Below are 18,933 nucleotides of genomic sequence, written 5' to 3'. Positions count from 1 at the left end.
TTTTTAATATTTTCAACTTTAAACTTTTTTTTTTTTTTTTTTTTTTTTTTTTAATTTTAAATTTATTTTAATTTAGTGAGAGAATGAGAAAGGTAGTTGGGTCGAGAGAGAAAGAAATTTAAAGAAATGAATAAATTACATTTTATATAGTGTGATAATTCTTAAAATTAATGAAGAACATTTTTATCCACTAATTTTTTTTACTCTTTTCTTCCTTCTTGGAAGAGCCAATACAAGTCCCCATCTCCCTAAATGACTATTAAATTCCAATCAAATAAAATGTTAAAGAAGGATTAACGATAAAAAGGGAAATGATTATATCATTCTCCCAACCAAACATAATATACAAGTAATTACACAAATCATGGATAAAAGATAGTCATACCGACATTGGAATACAGCACCCAACATTTGAATATATGCAAGGTAAATGTGCAAATGTAAAGAAATGAAAAGGTCGAAGAGGAACTTTTTAAGTTGTAAAAGAAGACTTGAGCTTCAAATACAAGTGAAAGATAGTATTGAAGTTCAAAATCTAATCATAATAGCTATTTATAAATTCAACAAAATTGTAACTGCAACATAATAAAACCTGTTATAAGCATCCCATTTAAAACCACATTTAATATAATTTTTGATGATAATTTTTTTATGGAATTGAACACACACACACACACATATATATATATTATAGTTGTTAAATCAAGATATGTATCATGCATCGTAATCTTATTTTTGAAAATCTAATATCGCTTTCTATGGTGACGTAAGATACGATAATAAATTTTAAAATTAAAATTATAAATAATGTTTATACATATAAAATAAAAACGTTAAAATTATTACATTTTTAATGGAATTGAAGATTCTAGAGTATAACTTGAAAAAATGATTATTTTTTAATTTAAACTCTCAACATATTTTTAATAAAATATATATTTAAAATAAAATATACATTTTTCATATTAATTTATTGATTAAAAATTAAAAATATTAGAAATCAAAGGAGAATTTGATTCTTTAGTATTTTTTATTTAAAATCTAAATCTTAAACATTGAAACTCATAAAAAATAATTTTTCATATTTCAACTCAAAAATAAATAAATAAATAAATAAAATTTTAATAATTAGTTAGAATTAAGTTTATAAAGGTGTATCGACCGTATCATATGATACGTCTTGTATCGTAAGATATGTATCGTGTATCGTATGATATATTTTTGATATTTAATCAAATGCGATATAATTATAAATACGTATGTTTTCTATTAATATTGTATCATATCATGTGATATGTATTGAATATTGGACAATATTGATAATTATGACATTTATGTATACACATAAATGTGCATATGTATATAAATACTTATGAAATAAGAAAAAAAAACCGCAATAAAAAAATGACTTATTCTCATTAGTAATATTTAACTACTTAATTATTAAGTTGCTAACCTGTACAATAGTGAAATACTGTATTACTTTCTTTTATTTGTTTTTGTTTCTTGGATATATTAAATCTTAAATCTATGTCATCTTTGATTTTTTTTAATATCAACTATACTTTTTTTTATATTCAAAAATTACCTCTTATTATACTATTTTGACTTTATGGTATTAAAAAATTATGAAATGTATCAATTTTATAAAAAAATTAAAATTTTAAATATAAGATATTATTTTGTAAGAGTGTTTTAGTACCTGATTTGATTGTATCTTTTGAATGATAAGGTGAATAGGAATGGACAATGATAGGGATTCGGAGGAAGCGATATAATAATACTAATAATAATAATACTAATAATATCTAGATACTTATCAAATCATGGAGATAGAGCCGAGCGAGGCAACCAACTGTCGGGGCTCTGGCTCTCGCTTGTCCCGTGAATTTGATTGCAGTGTGGAGGTTTCCATCATCTTCCTTTCCCTTCCCCAAACACAACTACACTTCTACTGCTAAAACCCAAAAAGATAAAAGCAAAAAAAGAAGAGAAAATATGTGTCTTTGGTCTCAATTCTTGTTTGGAAATCAAAAATATCTACACACAAAATGATAAAATAGATCAATTTTTCTGTGAAAAGTGAAGAGAAGCAGACAAACCCAGTAACCCACCCCATTCCCAGATGCCTGATTCCCTTGTTTCTCTCTCATTCTTCTCTCTTTATTAGTAGTACGCGTGATAATAATCATAATAATAATAATATTAACACTTCAGCTACTTTCAGTTCAAGTAAAGGAGCTCGCTCACTTCCTTACTCTCTCTCTCTCTGTTTTCCTTTTCCTTTTTCTTGGCCCCGATTGCATGAATTCGACTTGTCCACCTCTTACTTTGTGCGTGTTGTTGGAATTCATCAGTTTGACGTCTGCCGAATTGGGTTTTGTTTTCTCTCTATAATTTGAGAAACAACATCTGATTCTGATTCTGATTCTGATTCTGATTTTGTTCTGGATCTAATCTAAGAAATGGCGAATTTGGGATCCTCTTCAGCAACAAAGTCAATGAAATCAGTGAAACTCAAGTTTAGAATACCATATTTCACGGAATGGGGCCAAAGACTGGTAGTATGCGGCTCCGAACCAACGCTCGGTTCATGGAACGTTAAGAAAGGGTTGTTGCTGAGCCCTTTTCATCAAGGTAATGAGCTCATATGGACTGGAACTGTTGCAGTGCCGTGCCGCTTCTGCTGCGAGTACAGTTATTATGTGGTGGATGATGCCAAAAATGTACTGAGATGGGAGATGGGGAACAAGCGTAAGTTGATATTACCTCCACTGCTTCAGGAGGGTGGTCAGACTCTGGAGCTTCATGATCTTTGGCAGGTACTACTTTGATTCGCCTCTCTTTTCTTCTTTGTTTCTTTTACAATGCTTTTCAGATTAATATTCTAAACACTGTTTATGTTTGTAATGTTGTGCAAGTGCGTATGAAGAGGTGTCCACTTTTACTGCCTAGTAATAGCTAATTATTATTATTATTATTATTATTGAGTTTTGTAGATCAGCGGACCCCATAGTGAATAGACAGATTTGCCTATTAGTACATGTCCATTTCGCCTTTATGTTTATATTTGACAGAGTTATTTGCTGTTTTGTACTTCCAAAGAGTTTTGTGAGATTTATTTTGCTATCAACCTACCCATCCTCAAGGTTTCTTGAGCCTAATGTTATGCATCAATACGGTTCATTTAGTTAGGGTCAGGTTACCCAAAGCTGCTGTTAACAGATTTCTTTGAGACATTTCTTGTCAATGTTGATTTTTTTTTAAAGAGCTGTTCTTCTGGAAGGGATGCTTGTCTTGGCTTTGTGGTGGATGGTAGATTGGTGGTTGAGTAAAATTTGGTCATAGTAAAACATGCTTGTTTCTTGACATTGAAACTGAGCCTAAAATTTTGTGTTAACAAATCCAGACTGGTGGTGATGCTCTTCCTTTCCGAAGCGCCTTTAAAGATGTCATTTTTTGCAAAGGTTCTACCTTGAATATTGATAGGCCAGAAGTAATCCTTCAGGACAAATTGGATCAGGGAGGTAATTGCACCATTTCTGACCTTCAATTTTTTTTTGGGAAATTTGAGTTTAGCTAATACATTATTGTGCATGAATCTGATTATGATACAGAGTCAGTCCTTGTACATTTCAAAATCTGCTGTCCAAATGTAGAAGAGGGCACATCAGTAAGTTTTCTTATTCCCAAAGGAGTTCTAAGGTGCATTAATTGCAAATTTAAAAATTTGCTTGATGTTCCATCAGTTCTTTTAGCTGCATGTATTTATGATGTTTGACTAATGCAGGTATATGTGATTGGTAGCTCTACAAAGTTGGGGAATTGGAACGTTCAGGATGGACTTAAGCTGCAATATACTGGCGAATATATCTGGGAAGCATACTGTGTAATTCCAAGGAGTGATTTTCCAATAAAATATCCTTTTTGAGATATGTCTCTCTAATTTGAAAATATACCATCTATTTTCAGTCTTGAGTTTGTTTATTGTTTTGTTATCTTTCTCTTTCCTCTTTCTTAACAAGTGTTCCACATATAAGTACTGTAAATACGGCAAGAATGGATGCTTGTCTTTGGAAATTGGTTCAACGAGGGAGCTCTCTATTGATTCCTCTAAAAGTCAACTGCAATACATTTTCCTTTCAGATGGCATGTTGAGGGTAAAATGTTTAAGGATACCTTAATAGTTAAGTGAATACTATAGTGAGCTTTTGGAGTAGTGATGATGGTACTAGTCTATCAATCGGGTTTGTAGGAAATGCCCTGGCGAGGTGCTGGTGTTGCTATTCCCATGTTCTCTGTCCGGTCAGAAGTTGATCTCGGTGTTGGAGAATTTCTTGACCTGAAGTTACTTGTTGACTGGGCGGTGGAGTCTGGATTTCATTTAGTTCAGCTTCTACCAATCAATGATACATCTGTACATGGGATGTGGTGGGATTCTTATCCATACAGGTAACCTTACAGATTAGATAGTAGATAACAGTGCTCAAAGTTGTTCAACCTTAAAAGTTCTCCCCATCCGTTTCTCTTTACCTTCTGGATGGCAGGAGGTTATATGTTCAATTTGAACTTATGTACTGCTGCATTTTTTCTGTCCAATAATTCTGTTGGCACCAGCAGATTGTCCAATATTTTCAAGTTGCAGATTGTTTCTGATTTTAGTTTCTCCTGATTTACTATCTAAGGCTAATATCTTGTTTGACACCATGGTACTTGTTGATTCCTTTTTAAGAGTGCTTATTAGGGATTACTGAATACGAGTCATAAACTTAAAGTTCCAATGTTAAAATGTCAATATTCTCTTATTTCTGTGGCAGCTCATTGTCTGTATTTGCATTGCATCCATTGTACCTCAGAGTACAAGCCCTTTCCGAAAATATGCCAGAGGATATCAAGGTAAGTCGACAACCTGCTTTCCTTAATTTTTACCCAACTTATCTTTCAATTTCATGTTACTGATAGGCCCTTTTATCTTTTCCTAAAATCACCATGTTAATTCTTTTCCTTTCAGAATGAGATTAGAAATGCCAAAGAACGCCTGGATGGAAAGGTAAAACTTCTACTATTTTTTATTGTTTTATCACTGGAAAGATATTTTAATTGATATATTGATTGTGTTAATTATACAATGGGATTGCCAAAAAAACATTTTCTGGAAATAGGATGATGGATGTTAGATGTTCGTTAGCCAGCTCTATGGTAATTGGCTAATGAGCACACTAAAGTCCTTGCATTTTCTAGTTTCTTGAAGTCTTAAATTTGTACATCAATCTACCCTGCCATACAGCCGGCCTCTCTTTCTTTGGCGTCACTTGGAACAAGACCATAAACTATTGGTCTATTAAATTTTCCCAATTTATTTATCTTAAGACATTAGTTGTTAACTGACCACCATTCTTGATTTGTAGAAAGACTAAACCTTTCTTTATGAATTATCCAAAGAAAAAGAAGAACTTTCCTCAGTTGCATACTGCCATTTATGGTATCTAGCTTCATTCTATCCTTCGCTGTTTTTGAATTGGTAGGGGCTTGGCTTGCCCCTTCTGCCTTTGAACTCAATTCACATTCCTCCTCTGTGCTTCCTTCAGATTACTCATCCATAGCTCCACGATTAAGTGTAGATCTGGAACCCTTTACTGTACTACTCAATGATGGTGGTAGCATAGCGATCTCAGAGTAGAAATAGTTTTATGGACAAGCTGATGTCTACTAACTAATTAGTTGATGGAGGATGGAAATATGCTAGTTGATATATTAAGTGATCTAGGACTGGGTTTTGTCATTGTTTTCAGAACATTCTAATAAGATTACAAGTCAAAGTGTAGTGGATAGTGCCTTAAAAGCTCAACATCTTCTGATTGTTTTTGTCAAGGTAAACAGTAGTTCATATTACCATCTTTATGCTATGTTTTATTTTCATGGCCATACCATTTTATCTAAGCTTTCAAAGTTTAACTGGATAAGATTTAACCAAATTCAGACACAAAAAGTATATTCTGAATTCTAATAACGACAAAAGATTTATGGGAGAAAAGGAAAAAGGCTAAAAGATTAAATCAGTATCGAAGTGAACATCTGCAGTGATGAAGTAAATTTTTTATTATATGCAACCCTTTCATCTTAGTATTTATGACTATAAATATTCTAATGAGATATTTTTAGTATATGCAGGATGTTGATTATGAGGCTACAATGGCTACCAAACTTTCAATTGCCAAGAAAGTCTTCATGCAAGAAAAGGATTTGATACTTAACTCCAGTTCCTTTCATAAATTTTTTTCTGCGAATAAGGTCTTTTAAACTTTTGATTCCCTCCATCTGTCAACCATGTATAATAGTCAAAAGTCCAAATATCTCTTTTCATATTCTGTTATCTATTAAGTTTGTTAATTTCCAATGTATGATTAATATAGTGAACGTTGTTTTAATTGGTAAAAGGATTGGTTAAAAACGTATGCGGCTTTCTGTTTTTTGCGGGACTTTTTTGAAACATCCGATCACAGTCAATGGGGCCGTTTTTCTAATTATTCTAAGGACAAGGTAATGATCCTTCCAACTTTAACTTGAACTTCTAAGTTGAGCCAGGATGTTGAATATAGTTAAAATGTCTTCTCCTTTCAAAATTTTAACAGTTCATCTGTTTTGCCTTAGGTTTAATAGCACAGATAAGCTTTTTCCCTTGAACATTTAACTCAATAATGTTTGTTCACCTTTTCTTACAGCTTGAGAAACTTGTCTCGAAAGATACTTCGCACTATGATACAATTTGCTTTCATTATTACGTCCAGTTCCACTTACATTCGCAGGTAAGTGAAATTCTTCAATTTCCAAAGTGTTGTGCATCACCCTTTCTCTTCTTGTTTGTGCATATATATATTTCTCACTGTTGAACAAATTGGTCTCTTGGTGTTTATTATTTGTTAATATAATGGACAGTTGTCGGAAGCTGCAGCATATGCAAGAGCTAAAGGGGTGATCTTGAAAGGAGACCTACCTATCGGTGTTGACAGGAATAGTGTTGATACCTGGGTCTATCCAAATTTGTTCCGCATGAACACCTCTACTGGGGCACCCCCAGATTATTTTGATAAAAATGGCCAGAATTGGGGATTTCCTACATATAACTGGGAGGAAATGTCAAAAGACAACTATGCTTGGTGGCGTGCTCGCCTAACCCAGGTTTTGCTATTTCTTTCTTTCCTTTACAGTTTTTTTTTAAACCTTTATCCTAAACCCAATAAGCTGTTTGGATGCAGATTTAAGGACAAGACATGCTTTTTTCCGTTTCTTTGACACTGAAAGTTTTATTATTTTCTTTAATTTCATTGCAGATGGGAAAGTACTTTACAGCTTATAGAATAGATCATATATTAGGCTTCTTTAGAATTTGGGAACTCCCGGACCACGCTATGACTGGTCTAATTGGGAAATTCCGACCATCTATCCCTCTAAGCCAGGTAATTCCTTGAAATATGCAAGGGGTACACTGGTATATAACAGTAAAGGGGAGCAACTTTGCTCTTGATGTAACTGTAAATAATTCTTCTGCTTCAGGAAGAACTTGAAAGAGAGGGTATATGGGACTTTGATCGCTTGACTCGCCCATTTGTTCAAAAAGAATTTTTGCAGGTGAGGAATGTGTATCTTGGTGGTTCAAATTGGCTTTCTCTTTAAGGATGTTGACTTGTTTGCATATGTAGCTAGCTAAATGCTCATTTTAGGATCTAACATTTACCAAATCCTTCATTTCAGAAGGCAGCCTATCTTTTCTTTAAGATTAAGATGCTATATTTTTTATTTTATCCATGTAAGAGAAATTGATGGAAAAAAGTTAATGGTTACTGTTAATGGCACTAATAGTTGCCATGTGGGGATATAGATTTGCATTGTAAAGTTTCATCAATGGTAATCACTAACTTCTTTCACTAATTTTCCTTGAATGGATCGAATTGGAAAGATTTCAGCCTAATTTGAAAAAAATAATAGGTTGAATCCTAAAATGAAGAATTTGGTAAATCTTAGATCCTAAAATGAGCATTTAACCTTTGTAATTTGCCTTATGACGTTTGAGTTTCCATCCGGTCAGTATCATCTGCTACTTTCTTATGCATATTTACTTCTTACTTTATTTTCCCTTCATATGTCAGGAAAAATTTGGAGATTCTTGGACTTTGATTGTCGCAACTTTTTTGAATGAGTATCTGGACCGTTATGAGGTGATGATCATACTCAATTGGCCACAGTTTGATTTTCATTTCATTTTTCCATTCAACTCTTGAAGTTAAGTGATTTCATGCTAACTTTCAACCTTGAATGACCATGTTGATTTACCTAATTGACTGAAGGTTATGCTAATTTAACTGACTAGTAACTGCATATTTTTGAGCCATTCATCTAGATACCTTTGGTTGTCTTAATTAATTTTCAAACAAATGCCAAGAGGGGCTTCATTGGGATCATTAATTTGAGTAATTATTTGATCAACATGTCTCTAGCAATCATAAGATGAAATGCTTTTCTTTAACGATAGAACTCCCATTTTCTTTAGTGTATTCCAAAATCCAAAGAATTTATATGCACACGGTTATTTTGGTTTTTCTTAATGAGATTTAATTACTAAACTTGTTAATATCTCCTTCCATTAGATAATTTTATTTCTCCCTTTTCGAGAGGTGGTCCTGGTCATAAATTGCTTGCTGGTCCATTGATGTCTCTTGGTTCAATTGTTTGAACTTTGACGTTCTTTAAGATCAATATAAGAAAACTTAATTTGTTTAATACTATCAATCTATGGTGTACATCTTGCAAAAAAAAAAAAAAAACTTTTTGAATCTCTATGTAATAGATTAGTATGTAATTTGTGGTTTTTAGTGTAAAAAAGTTTATCCATCATCTGAAGTTTAATGTAAAAAAGTTTATACTCTTTTTCTTCTTTTCATTATTATTGTTATAAACAACACTTTTTAGCTTTGTGTTGATTGTGAAACATCTATTTTTATCACTATAAGGGATCATGAGTAGGCATACTTTCATTAAATTGGTTCCACCATTTGTTTTTAATGAGTTGTTAGTAATAGTGTTGTTTCAAAAAAGATCAGGGTTTTTGGAATGGCCTTCAATCATTTTTATCATTTGTTGCATGAAATTCTAGTTTAAGGAGGACTGCAACACAGAGAAAAAGATTGCTGCCAAGCTGAAGTCGTGTGCAGAAAAGTCCTTGTTGCCAGAGAGTGAAGATAAGATACGTCATGATCTATTTGATCTTTTAAAGGTAGCTAATGTATACTATATATAAATGTGGCTTGAGTGGTGTAAAACTTTTGTGAAGACTATATTGCCCTTTTGTTTTTAATCAAGTTTCAATCGTGTCATTCTATTAATATTTAAAGTAATTTTTACAATATCTTTTTGTTAATAGAGCGCTTATGCTATTAGAATAAAACAACCTTGAGCAAAGAGATGAATCTTAAAACTTAATAAAGAACTTGTTTTAAAAATTAATTAACTAAACAAAGTAATACACAAGACAAAAATAATTAGTTACAAAATTTAGTGGAAAGTTATTATTAGAGTTCAAAATCAATAAAATGCTTATATTACTCGAGTAGCTTGTAAATTATATTATTTTATTAAAATAATTAAGATATCACATCATGGTTTTCGAGCAAATTGCAAGTTAACTAAAAGCTAGTATGTCAAGAAGGATTTATTGGTTTAGATTCTTCCCGGAAACTTGTAGTTGTCAAATAAGAGGCTTGTGCTGGAAACTTGGGTCTTTTTCCTTATTTCTTTTTTTGGTTGTTCAATATTTTCTGGTCCTCATCTTAGACTATCCAATCAATTCTTTATGCAGAACATAGTTCTCATCAGAGATCCAGAGCATGCAAGAAATTTCTATCCACGTTTTAATCTTGAAGATACTTCAAGTTTTAGGGATCTGGATGATCACAGGTAGTTAGATCATATTAACTTAGTTTTTCTTTAAGACGAATTCTCAATCCTAATGTTCCGCTAACAGCCTTATTCGATTTGAAACACATCAACTTATCTCTAACTGTTTGTCACATAATATAGCAAAAATGTTCTGAAAAGATTGTACTATGATTACTATTTCCATCGGCAAGAAAAGTTGTGGCAGCAAAATGCTTTGAAGACCCTCCCTGTGCTCCTAAATTCATCAGATATGCTAGCTTGTGGGGAAGATCTGGGCCTTATTCCTGCATGTGTTCATCCTGTATGTTCATTCAACCTTTTCTTGTTCTAAACCAGAATGACTCCTCCCTCCCTTCTTCCTGCATTTTGCGTGTAGTATATATTCCTTGATTGTTATTTTTATCTGAAAATGCAGGTGATGCAAGAACTTGGGCTAATTGGCTTGCGTATTCAACGTATGCCCAGTGAACCAGATCTTGAATTTGGTTTTCCTTCGCAGTACAGCTACATGACAGTAAGAGCCAGTATCACGTCGATTTGTATTGAACATATCGTATGTTTTGGGGTTATTTAGGAATCATTCAGCTTCATTTTTGTCTCTGTTCTGTAGTTGGTGAAGATACCAGGATCTATTATTTTATATAGTTTCGGAAGGGGTACACTTTGTGCAATGAAAAGACATACGCTAAATGTTGTGAAAAGTTGACTGAGTTGAGTCAACCATATGTAGAAAAATATAACTATGTGAGAAGCTTCTTTCTCTTGAATAGTTGTTCCCCGTCTTTGATTAGAAAATCAGTATTCCTATGCCTCAAAAGATGATGAAATATATTAACACTGAACTCTAGAGTGCTTCGTCCGTGTAATAAAAGTGTCTGCCTTGTCATTGAGAAGTACTTCCAGTTAAAGGTTGGCCATTCAGTCCTTGGTTTTCTGTTTCCAAGATACATGTCCTTTTAGTATTCCTGCCTTGACAGTGCACTTCTGACATGTGGATTTTTTTCTTCTTGGTGGTGGGGTGGTAGTGTTAGTGGGGAGATAGCTGGGTTAGTTTCTTTTACTGTTAATATTCGAAAGGATGGGTAATACAGCAAAACCTTTTTCCCTGAAAAGCATGCCATGTCATAGACAATGCACGGAGGTCTATTTTTCTTCTTTTTCCTCATGAATAGCTTTCACTCAAATCTCGGGGTCCCTAATTTACTTGATGTATTTAAATTAAGCTGCTCATAAAAGAAATGAATAAATTAAGAGTTGGCTATTGCAAATATGTTTCAGGTGTGTGCTCCATCATGTCATGACTGCTCCACCCTGCGTGCCTGGTGGGAAGAAGATGAAGAGAGACGGCACCGGTTTTTCAACTCTGTGATGGGTTCTGATGAACTGCCACCTACTCAATGTGTTCCAGATGTGGCATATTTCATCATAAGGCAACATGTTGAAGCTCCATCAATGTGGGCAATTTTCCCCCTTCAGGTTTGTGATGAAACTCATCTACTTCAACATAATGTTCTCTTGGAACTGCAACTCATAGTTGCGAAACAAGTTATAATACACAGTTATTGGTGGCATTTTTCTACTACAGAAGTGTGTAAAACTATGGTTTTGATGGCCAGGATTTGTTAGCGCTTAAAGAAGAGTACACAACTCGCCCTGCAGCGGAGGAGACAATAAATGATCCCACAAATCCAAAGCACTATTGGAGATACCGTATGTTTCTTTTGTCCTCTGATGTCTCCTAAATTGGTCCAATATGGCTCTGCATTATATAATTCAAGCTGCTTCCCTGTTCCAATTTTTATAATGGTGCTTTACTTGAAGGTGGTCCACTGATACTTTATCCTGCTTTTAACTCAGGTGTACATGTTACAATGGAGTCCTTGATGAAGGATGAAGAGCTTAAAGCAACCATCAAAGACCTCATACGTGGAAGTGGGCGATCATATCCTCCTATTGGAGAAGCCGAAAAGCAATTGAGTCAAGAAACAGCAGCAATAGCTTTGGAGAAGAAGCACCATGTCAGTGGTCAAGAAATGACTCGTAATGGAGTTTTGCAGAAAGAGAGTGCAGGTGTCATGTAAGCCCCTATAACATTATATACGAAAGTGATGCTATGCCACTAAATACGTGCCTAGTATGATTGGTATACCCTTGACAATAAAGGCTGTTTCTGGTCTAAGGTTCAATATAGAAAATTCCTTCATTACTGAAGAATCTCAGTTTATTAAATAATTAAAGGACATTATTTAATGTTAAATAAAGCATATTTATCACTTTAGTTGTGCTTGTTAATTTCAGTAGAGTGGGAGGTGGGTTTACCTTTTCAGATAAATATTCCACTTCCTTTTTAATTAAAGAAGTTTGCCTTACAAATTTGCTTTCGTGCACTCAATGATTTCTTCACTCTCGTTGTTATGAAACGGCTATTAGACTCTTGCGCAAAGATTTACACATTTTAATACTTTCTGGCCTTTGATGGTGTTTTAAGAATGAAGAAAAAAAATGGGAAGAGTTTTTGATTTTTTTGACTTACAAAACAATTCACATTAACTCTTGGCTTTATGTAAAATTTAGTACATCTGTTCACTACTTATAGACGTATTAGGGATATAGAGATAGGATATTATTTTTAAATTTAAATAAATTAAATTTAAATGTAATTAATATTTATTTAAATTTAAACAAATTAAATTTAAATATAATGTATAAATAATTCTTATTTTAATTTAGATAAATTAAATTTAAATTTATATCCTATCTCTAACATTTATTTGCAATTATTCAATTAAGAAATATTAGAATAATATTCAATATTAATTAATGAAATATTTGTTAATTATCCATAAATAATTAATAAAGTTGCTTGCAATGTGGACGCGTTACATTTAAGTGTAACATCTCCCATTCGTGCACATTGGTATCAACTTATACCATTCTCAATTTAATTCATTCTCCATTCATTATTATAAGTGGAAAATGGAACATGTGACCAACATGAAAATAAAGGTACTGATGAGCAATGAGATATTAAGTTATCATGTTATTAACATAACATCGCTTGAGTTCTTGTCATACCTCAAATCATTTTAATCACACAAGATTTTGCATATATGATCCATTCGTGTAAGAGCTATGCAAAATCTCTTTATGTGTCTAAACTCATGGTTACATCGACCATCTAATGTTTTATAATTGCTCGGGAAATGAGTTACAGACCATGTATGTAAAATGAATGATAACTCTTATTTGGATACTCATGTCAATCCATTAAGATATGACTGTTAGGTCACATCATTTTTTACCTTTGGAATCATGCTAAAGTAGTAACGCCAAATCTCAACTTCATATCATAGATCCAAGTCCTAAAGGGTATAAAATTTGGACCACATAAGTCCTTAGGGCTCACATAGTGATGAAGTAGGTGTAACACCCCGTAACCTCGTATAAGAGCCAATAAGACCTTATCGATAAAACGAAGTGTCAACTAATATAAATTTAAGTTTCAAAGAGCAGTGATTGGTGAAAAGAATATTTAGAATAAAGTATTTTACACGCGAAAAAATAATATTTAAATAATAATATTTTTATTGAGGATGCATTAGCAAGTTAAAAGGCGATTTGGAAGTGAACCAAGGCCAATTGAGACACTTTGAGACCCAAGGAGAATTTTAAAATAAAATAATATTTTGTTAATAAAATAATGTTAAATATTAATATTTTATCTGTTGTCAAAATTAGTCATGAATGAAGATTATATGGCTAATCTAAGTGAGGGAGAAGAAATAAGAAAGAATTTCGAAGAAAAATGACATAAGTGGGGCCCGCGTGCCTTTATTTAATAAAGCAATAGCCGGTAAGTATATATTTAAATATTACGGTGACACCTTGGTGAAGTGTAAATTTTATATTTTATTTGTACAAGTGTAAAATAAGAAAGATAGAAGGAAATTTGGAATCAAAGAAATGATTGAAAGATCTAATTGCAAAGGATGAAAAGTATGGAGGGTCGAATGGTAAATAAGGAAAAGTCGAGGACTTATGTGCAATTACAATATTTGAAGCTAAATGAAAAATTAACTAACCAAGGAAGTTAGATTATATGGGATAATGAAATGTGTATGTAAATCACTATTACATGTAAATAATAACATGTAAAAAGGAAGAAGTTAATGGGGAACATATGGGACCCCCACCATGTAAAGTAAAAGAAAGGATAGGCCTAAATCTATTTGCATGTAAAGAGATTGGTGCATTAGGTGGCCAAATGAGAAAAGGAAAATATAGATGCATGAGACTTGAATGGTTTAATAAATGACCAAATAAAATATAAAGTGAAGCTTGTGCATGAAATGCGATCAGAAGAATAAGGTGGTGCATGAAATAAATAATAAAGGAAGAAAAGATGGGATAGTGAAGGTGGTGGATGGGAAAGTAAGAAAGATAGAAGGAAATTTGGAATCAAAGAAATGATTGAAAGACTTAATTGCAAAGGATGAAAAGTAAAGAGGGTCGAATGGTAAATAAGGAAAAGTCGAGGACTTATGTGCAATTACAATATTTGAAGCTAAATAGAAAATTAACTAACCAAGGAAAGTTAAATTATATGAGATAATGAAATGTGCATGTAAATCACTATTACATGTAAATACTAGCATGTAAAAAGGAGGAAATTAGTGGGGAACATGTGGGACCCCCACCATGTGAAGTAAAAGAAAGGATAGGCCTAAATCTATTTGCATGTAAAGAGATTGGTGCATTAGGTGGCCAAATGAGGAAAGAAAAATATGGATGCATGAGACTTGAATGGTTTAATAAATGACAAAATAAAATATAAAGTGAAGCTTGTGCATGAAATGTGATCGGATGAATAAGGTGGTGCATGAAATAAATGATAAAGGAAGAAAGAAAGGGATAGTGAAGGTGGCGAATGGGAAAGCAAGTAAGGATAGATAATTGACCAATGTGGAGGAAAGAAAATTGGTGCATGTAGAACCATTGGTTGACAAAATGGCCAAATGAAAACAAAAAGAGAATGTGTGCATGTATTGTGATTAGTTGAATGGGTGGCCATATAAATACCAAGTTCAAGGAGTAAAGAAATGTGAATTGGCCTTGAGAAGTTGAGAGAGGGCCGACCATTTAGAGAAGAAAAGAAAGAAGAGAAGGCTTTGAGAGGTTCCACCCGAGAAGAAGAAAAAAGAGAAAGAAAAAGAGAGAAAGGAAGGAAAGCCTCTAGTTGTGAGGATTAAGTGAAACCGTGAGGTTTCCATCCTTTATCTTGTAGATGTGTGCTATTTCATCAACCAAAGAGTCTTCAACATTCAAGAGGAAAGCCGTGGAGTGTTGATGGAGGTGTGAAGCTTGGTTTCAAGATACAAGAGAAATAAAGTAAGAATTGTGGTTTTAGCTTGAATAATCTTTGAAAATGGGTTGATGACTATAAGAAATGTTTTGTTGCGGCAAAGATTGGCTTGATTGGAGAAGATTTAGGGACATGCAAGCTATCAAAATCGTGAGTGCTTGGTGGATTCAAAGTGAAATAGAAATGGTAAGCATAACACTATATTTTAAGGCCTACGATTTGTAAAATCTTTGAAGAAATAATTTGTCAATCATGTTGGTAGCTTGACGATTGAAGTTTTGGAGGAACATTAGAGTGCATGTGCGGATCAAGCCACCTTAAAGGTAAAAAAAATGAATAATGCTTTGAGTATAGTTGAGAGATCTTGAGCAATGGCTATCTTTGTGTGATTGGAATCTTGAAAGGTACATTGTGAGGAATAATAGTTGTTGAAAGAATCTAAAATGCATGAGCGAGTTAGAAATGTTAAAGTTGTTCGTTAGAATACTTATAAGAATAAATATGAGCAATGTGGATATTGGATAAGGATTCTTGGTTAAGATGCTGCCCATATATATATACATATAATCGTGTGTATGAATGAAATTGGAAATAATGTGCCCGGTCGGGTATAGTGAAAAATAATAATTTGAAGTGTGCATAGTTCTTGATAATGAAAGGAGCAAGAATTTGATACATAAGGCAGCAAATGTGAGCTGAATTAGGATGATAAATACTAAGTACATTAAGCTTGGTTTATTGCTAGGAAGTGTGCAAAGTTTGCCGTGGTGGCATACCAAAGGTGGTAATGGGTGACCGGCAAGTCGATTTAATACAAAACGTAACCGGATTAGTGGCGAAGTAATATCCCGCCATTATAAGGTGAGTAAGGGGTGTCTATTTCAAATGATATATACACTATATATTGTTATACATTTAATAAATGTTTTCGGTTTCCTTTAAATGCAATTGTGGATAGCATGAGTTGTTAGCCTCGATAGGCGATCTTAAAATGGATTTACAATAATTTATACACTACTATTGTGGAAAGCATGAGCTGGTAAAAACCATATAAAATTATGGATGCAAGTTGATTTGGAAATTGTTTGTGCAGAATATATATATATATATATATATATATGTAAAACGTTTTAGAAATCAGGGAACAAGCCTTTTTGCACTGTTTTGCATCAAAAATCCGTGCCTTGTATCTTTGTGTGATATGCATAGTTAAATGTACTTATCAAATGGTTTAAATGCAAACTTTTGAGAGCCGTTTTTAGTCTGATTTTTATACAAATGTTTACACCATGCATTTAATGTGAAAAACAATTTGAAAGGTTATTGAACCTTGTTTACAAATGATTTTAAGCAAAAGTCTTGGAAAACTTGATTTGGTTTTGAAAATACTTTTGACAAACCGAGAGCATCGAGAGTAGGTCGAATGTCACATCAGAATAGTGTGACCCTTGTGCACAAGTGAGCTCTAGCTAGAGAACTTTTGGGTCTCCGATGAGTTGTTAGACGTGGCTGGAGCCACTGTCTGTGATTATACGTGGCAAGGCCACGGGTTGTTATATGTGGATAGGCCACCAATTGATATATGTGGTTGTGACCACTTGATTTCTCCGAAGTTGGCCAACATCGTCGAGACTACCATGGCTATGGGAATTTGGTGGAGTAGAGCTCCCGAATGTTATTACGTGAAAGTGGGTCCACGATTTGTTATTTATGATTTACCTATGCAAGAGCCTTAAGAGTTTTTAGACTCGTACTCTTTTACATGGTGGAGAGTTAACGTTTTTTCGCAGCTCCCTTATTTGAATGAAAGCTTTCAGAGCTTGTATATGATCACGAGTTGGTTTATGTGGATGTACACAATGATTTTTGCATGCCACACATTTTTGGGAGCTTGTGTATTTTTATATGAGTATTTGTATTTTTGATGGAAAGTGACGATTTCGATGATTGAAATCTATTTTTGCTACGATTGTTTTCGGCATAGTTTTGCCAAGGAAAGCATTGCATTATGATTTTACAGCATCATCTTTACAAGGCACAAACACCTTACTTGTGATTTGGTTTCATAAGATTATCCTTTTATATTCTTGTTTTATTATTCAAACGATCTGCTTTATGCTTATTTCCCGTCTACGCCCTGCTCACAGAGCCAATGATCACTAAGTCTATGAGACTCACTGTCACGACCCAAATTTCGGGCCATGATCGACACAATGGCCCAATGGACGTAGTCCACTAAGCCTAAGCAAGCCTATTAGTCCGACGTGTTCATCATTCCATCATAAACTGCTAAGTCATTTTTCAAAACTTAGAATCAAAATATTATTGAACATTGCCATCTCATATTGGCATACTAAACAAGTGTATATACATTTGTTTACAACATGTATCTTAACAATTACATTAGGTTCGTCTATACACAACAAAATAATACTCGACTCCAGCGGAGGGACTCGAACGAATGTACAGCTACTGAATGTCGAGACACCTACCAAAAGATGAGTACAAGTCTATAAGGACACCTTGTCCTAGTTACCGACTGCCTCGTGATCTGAAAACATGAAGTTGAAAATGGTGAGTATAAACCCAGTGAGTGAACAAGAAAGGGAACAAGCATACCGTAAGGAATCTTTAATGAAATCATGATGCATTCTTTTTCAAAACAATGCAATTTGTTTCTATTCTTACTAAAAACCCCTCATCAAGCCCTTAAATGAGTAATCATTTGAAAATCAGGAACCCATACATAGCGAACCATTCGAAGAATGAAAGCTTTAATATTACACAAGCAAGTCTAATACGACAATGAATCTTCGTTGCAGCGGAAAGGCATAGCTGCAGCGAGAATGAATTTTCGTTGCAGCGACGTTGGGATTTGGTTATTAGCTGATCGAGGGTTTCTCAACTAGCCGAGGGTTTCTCACTAAACCTCCTCCCTTTAAACTTAACTCATTTAATCCTTAATGTAGGAAGTCCATGCTCTGATATGGTAGTAAAGAAGTGAAAGATAGGGCAGCAATTGGACAAGATAGGAAACCAAAACATAAGGTTTTTTGCTGCAGCGAGATTTTTTCTCGTTGCGACAAAATTGTAACCTAGAAACAGAAGGTTTCTCGCTGTAGCGAGATTCTTTCTTACTGCAGTGAAATTTCACTGATGAAACAGAGAGTTTTTCGCTGCAGTGAGATTCCTTTTCGCTGCAGTGAGAAGCTACAATGACTATCTCGCTGCAGCGAAATACATTCTCGCTGCAGCGAGAACCAGTTCTGGTGAAGGTTCTCAAACCCGAGAGTTTCTCGCTGCAGCGGAAAGGCATTCTGGATGCAGCGAAATACAGGGCACCAAACGAAAATTTCCCTTTCTCCCAAAGAAAACCACCCTGCTTGAAATGTTCAAAACCAATAAGAAATACATAACAACTTCCCAAAGTTTAACATACCGAATTTCACATACATTACATCCATATACATAACTCATAAATGTATTATAACACACATGTTTACGTATGTATACATATACATATACCCATCACCATCATGCACACCATCCCATCATCATCATCACCAACTCATGCGCACTCCCTACTCGCACATGGCTGGGTCATCACCAGGTTATGCGCACTCCCTACTCGCACATAG

At 33.8% G+C, this 18,933-nt stretch overlaps 1 protein-coding gene across 2 annotated transcripts; it reads left to right on the top strand.

Annotated features, from left to right (window-relative positions):
• Window positions 1,828-12,211, top strand: LOC18598562 (4-alpha-glucanotransferase DPE2). 2 transcript variants are annotated; one of them, XM_007028131.2, is made up of 22 exons: window positions 1,828-2,822; window positions 3,410-3,527; window positions 3,618-3,673; window positions 3,791-3,918; window positions 4,034-4,160; window positions 4,256-4,452; window positions 4,818-4,896; window positions 5,012-5,050; window positions 6,172-6,291; window positions 6,439-6,540; window positions 6,723-6,806; window positions 6,937-7,179; window positions 7,332-7,457; window positions 7,555-7,629; window positions 8,148-8,216; window positions 9,152-9,271; window positions 9,854-9,951; window positions 10,075-10,234; window positions 10,349-10,447; window positions 11,212-11,409; window positions 11,550-11,643; window positions 11,791-12,211. In XM_007028131.2, exons 1-22 carry the CDS (start codon window positions 2,466-2,468, stop codon window positions 12,012-12,014), a joined length of 2,913 nt encoding a protein of 970 aa, XP_007028193.2. In that variant the 5' UTR covers window positions 1,828-2,465; the 3' UTR covers window positions 12,015-12,211. The 2 variants fall into 2 exon arrangements, with proteins under 2 accessions (XP_007028193.2, XP_017977307.1); XM_018121818.1 differs by having other exon boundaries at window positions 6,163-6,291.

Source organism: Theobroma cacao, chromosome 5 (assembly GCF_000208745.1).
Source record: "Theobroma cacao cultivar B97-61/B2 chromosome 5, Criollo_cocoa_genome_V2, whole genome shotgun sequence".
Taxonomy (NCBI): domain Eukaryota; kingdom Viridiplantae; phylum Streptophyta; class Magnoliopsida; order Malvales; family Malvaceae; genus Theobroma; species Theobroma cacao.
Note: the sequence above shows the minus strand (reverse complement) of the source record. Positions and strands in the feature narration are given on the sequence as shown.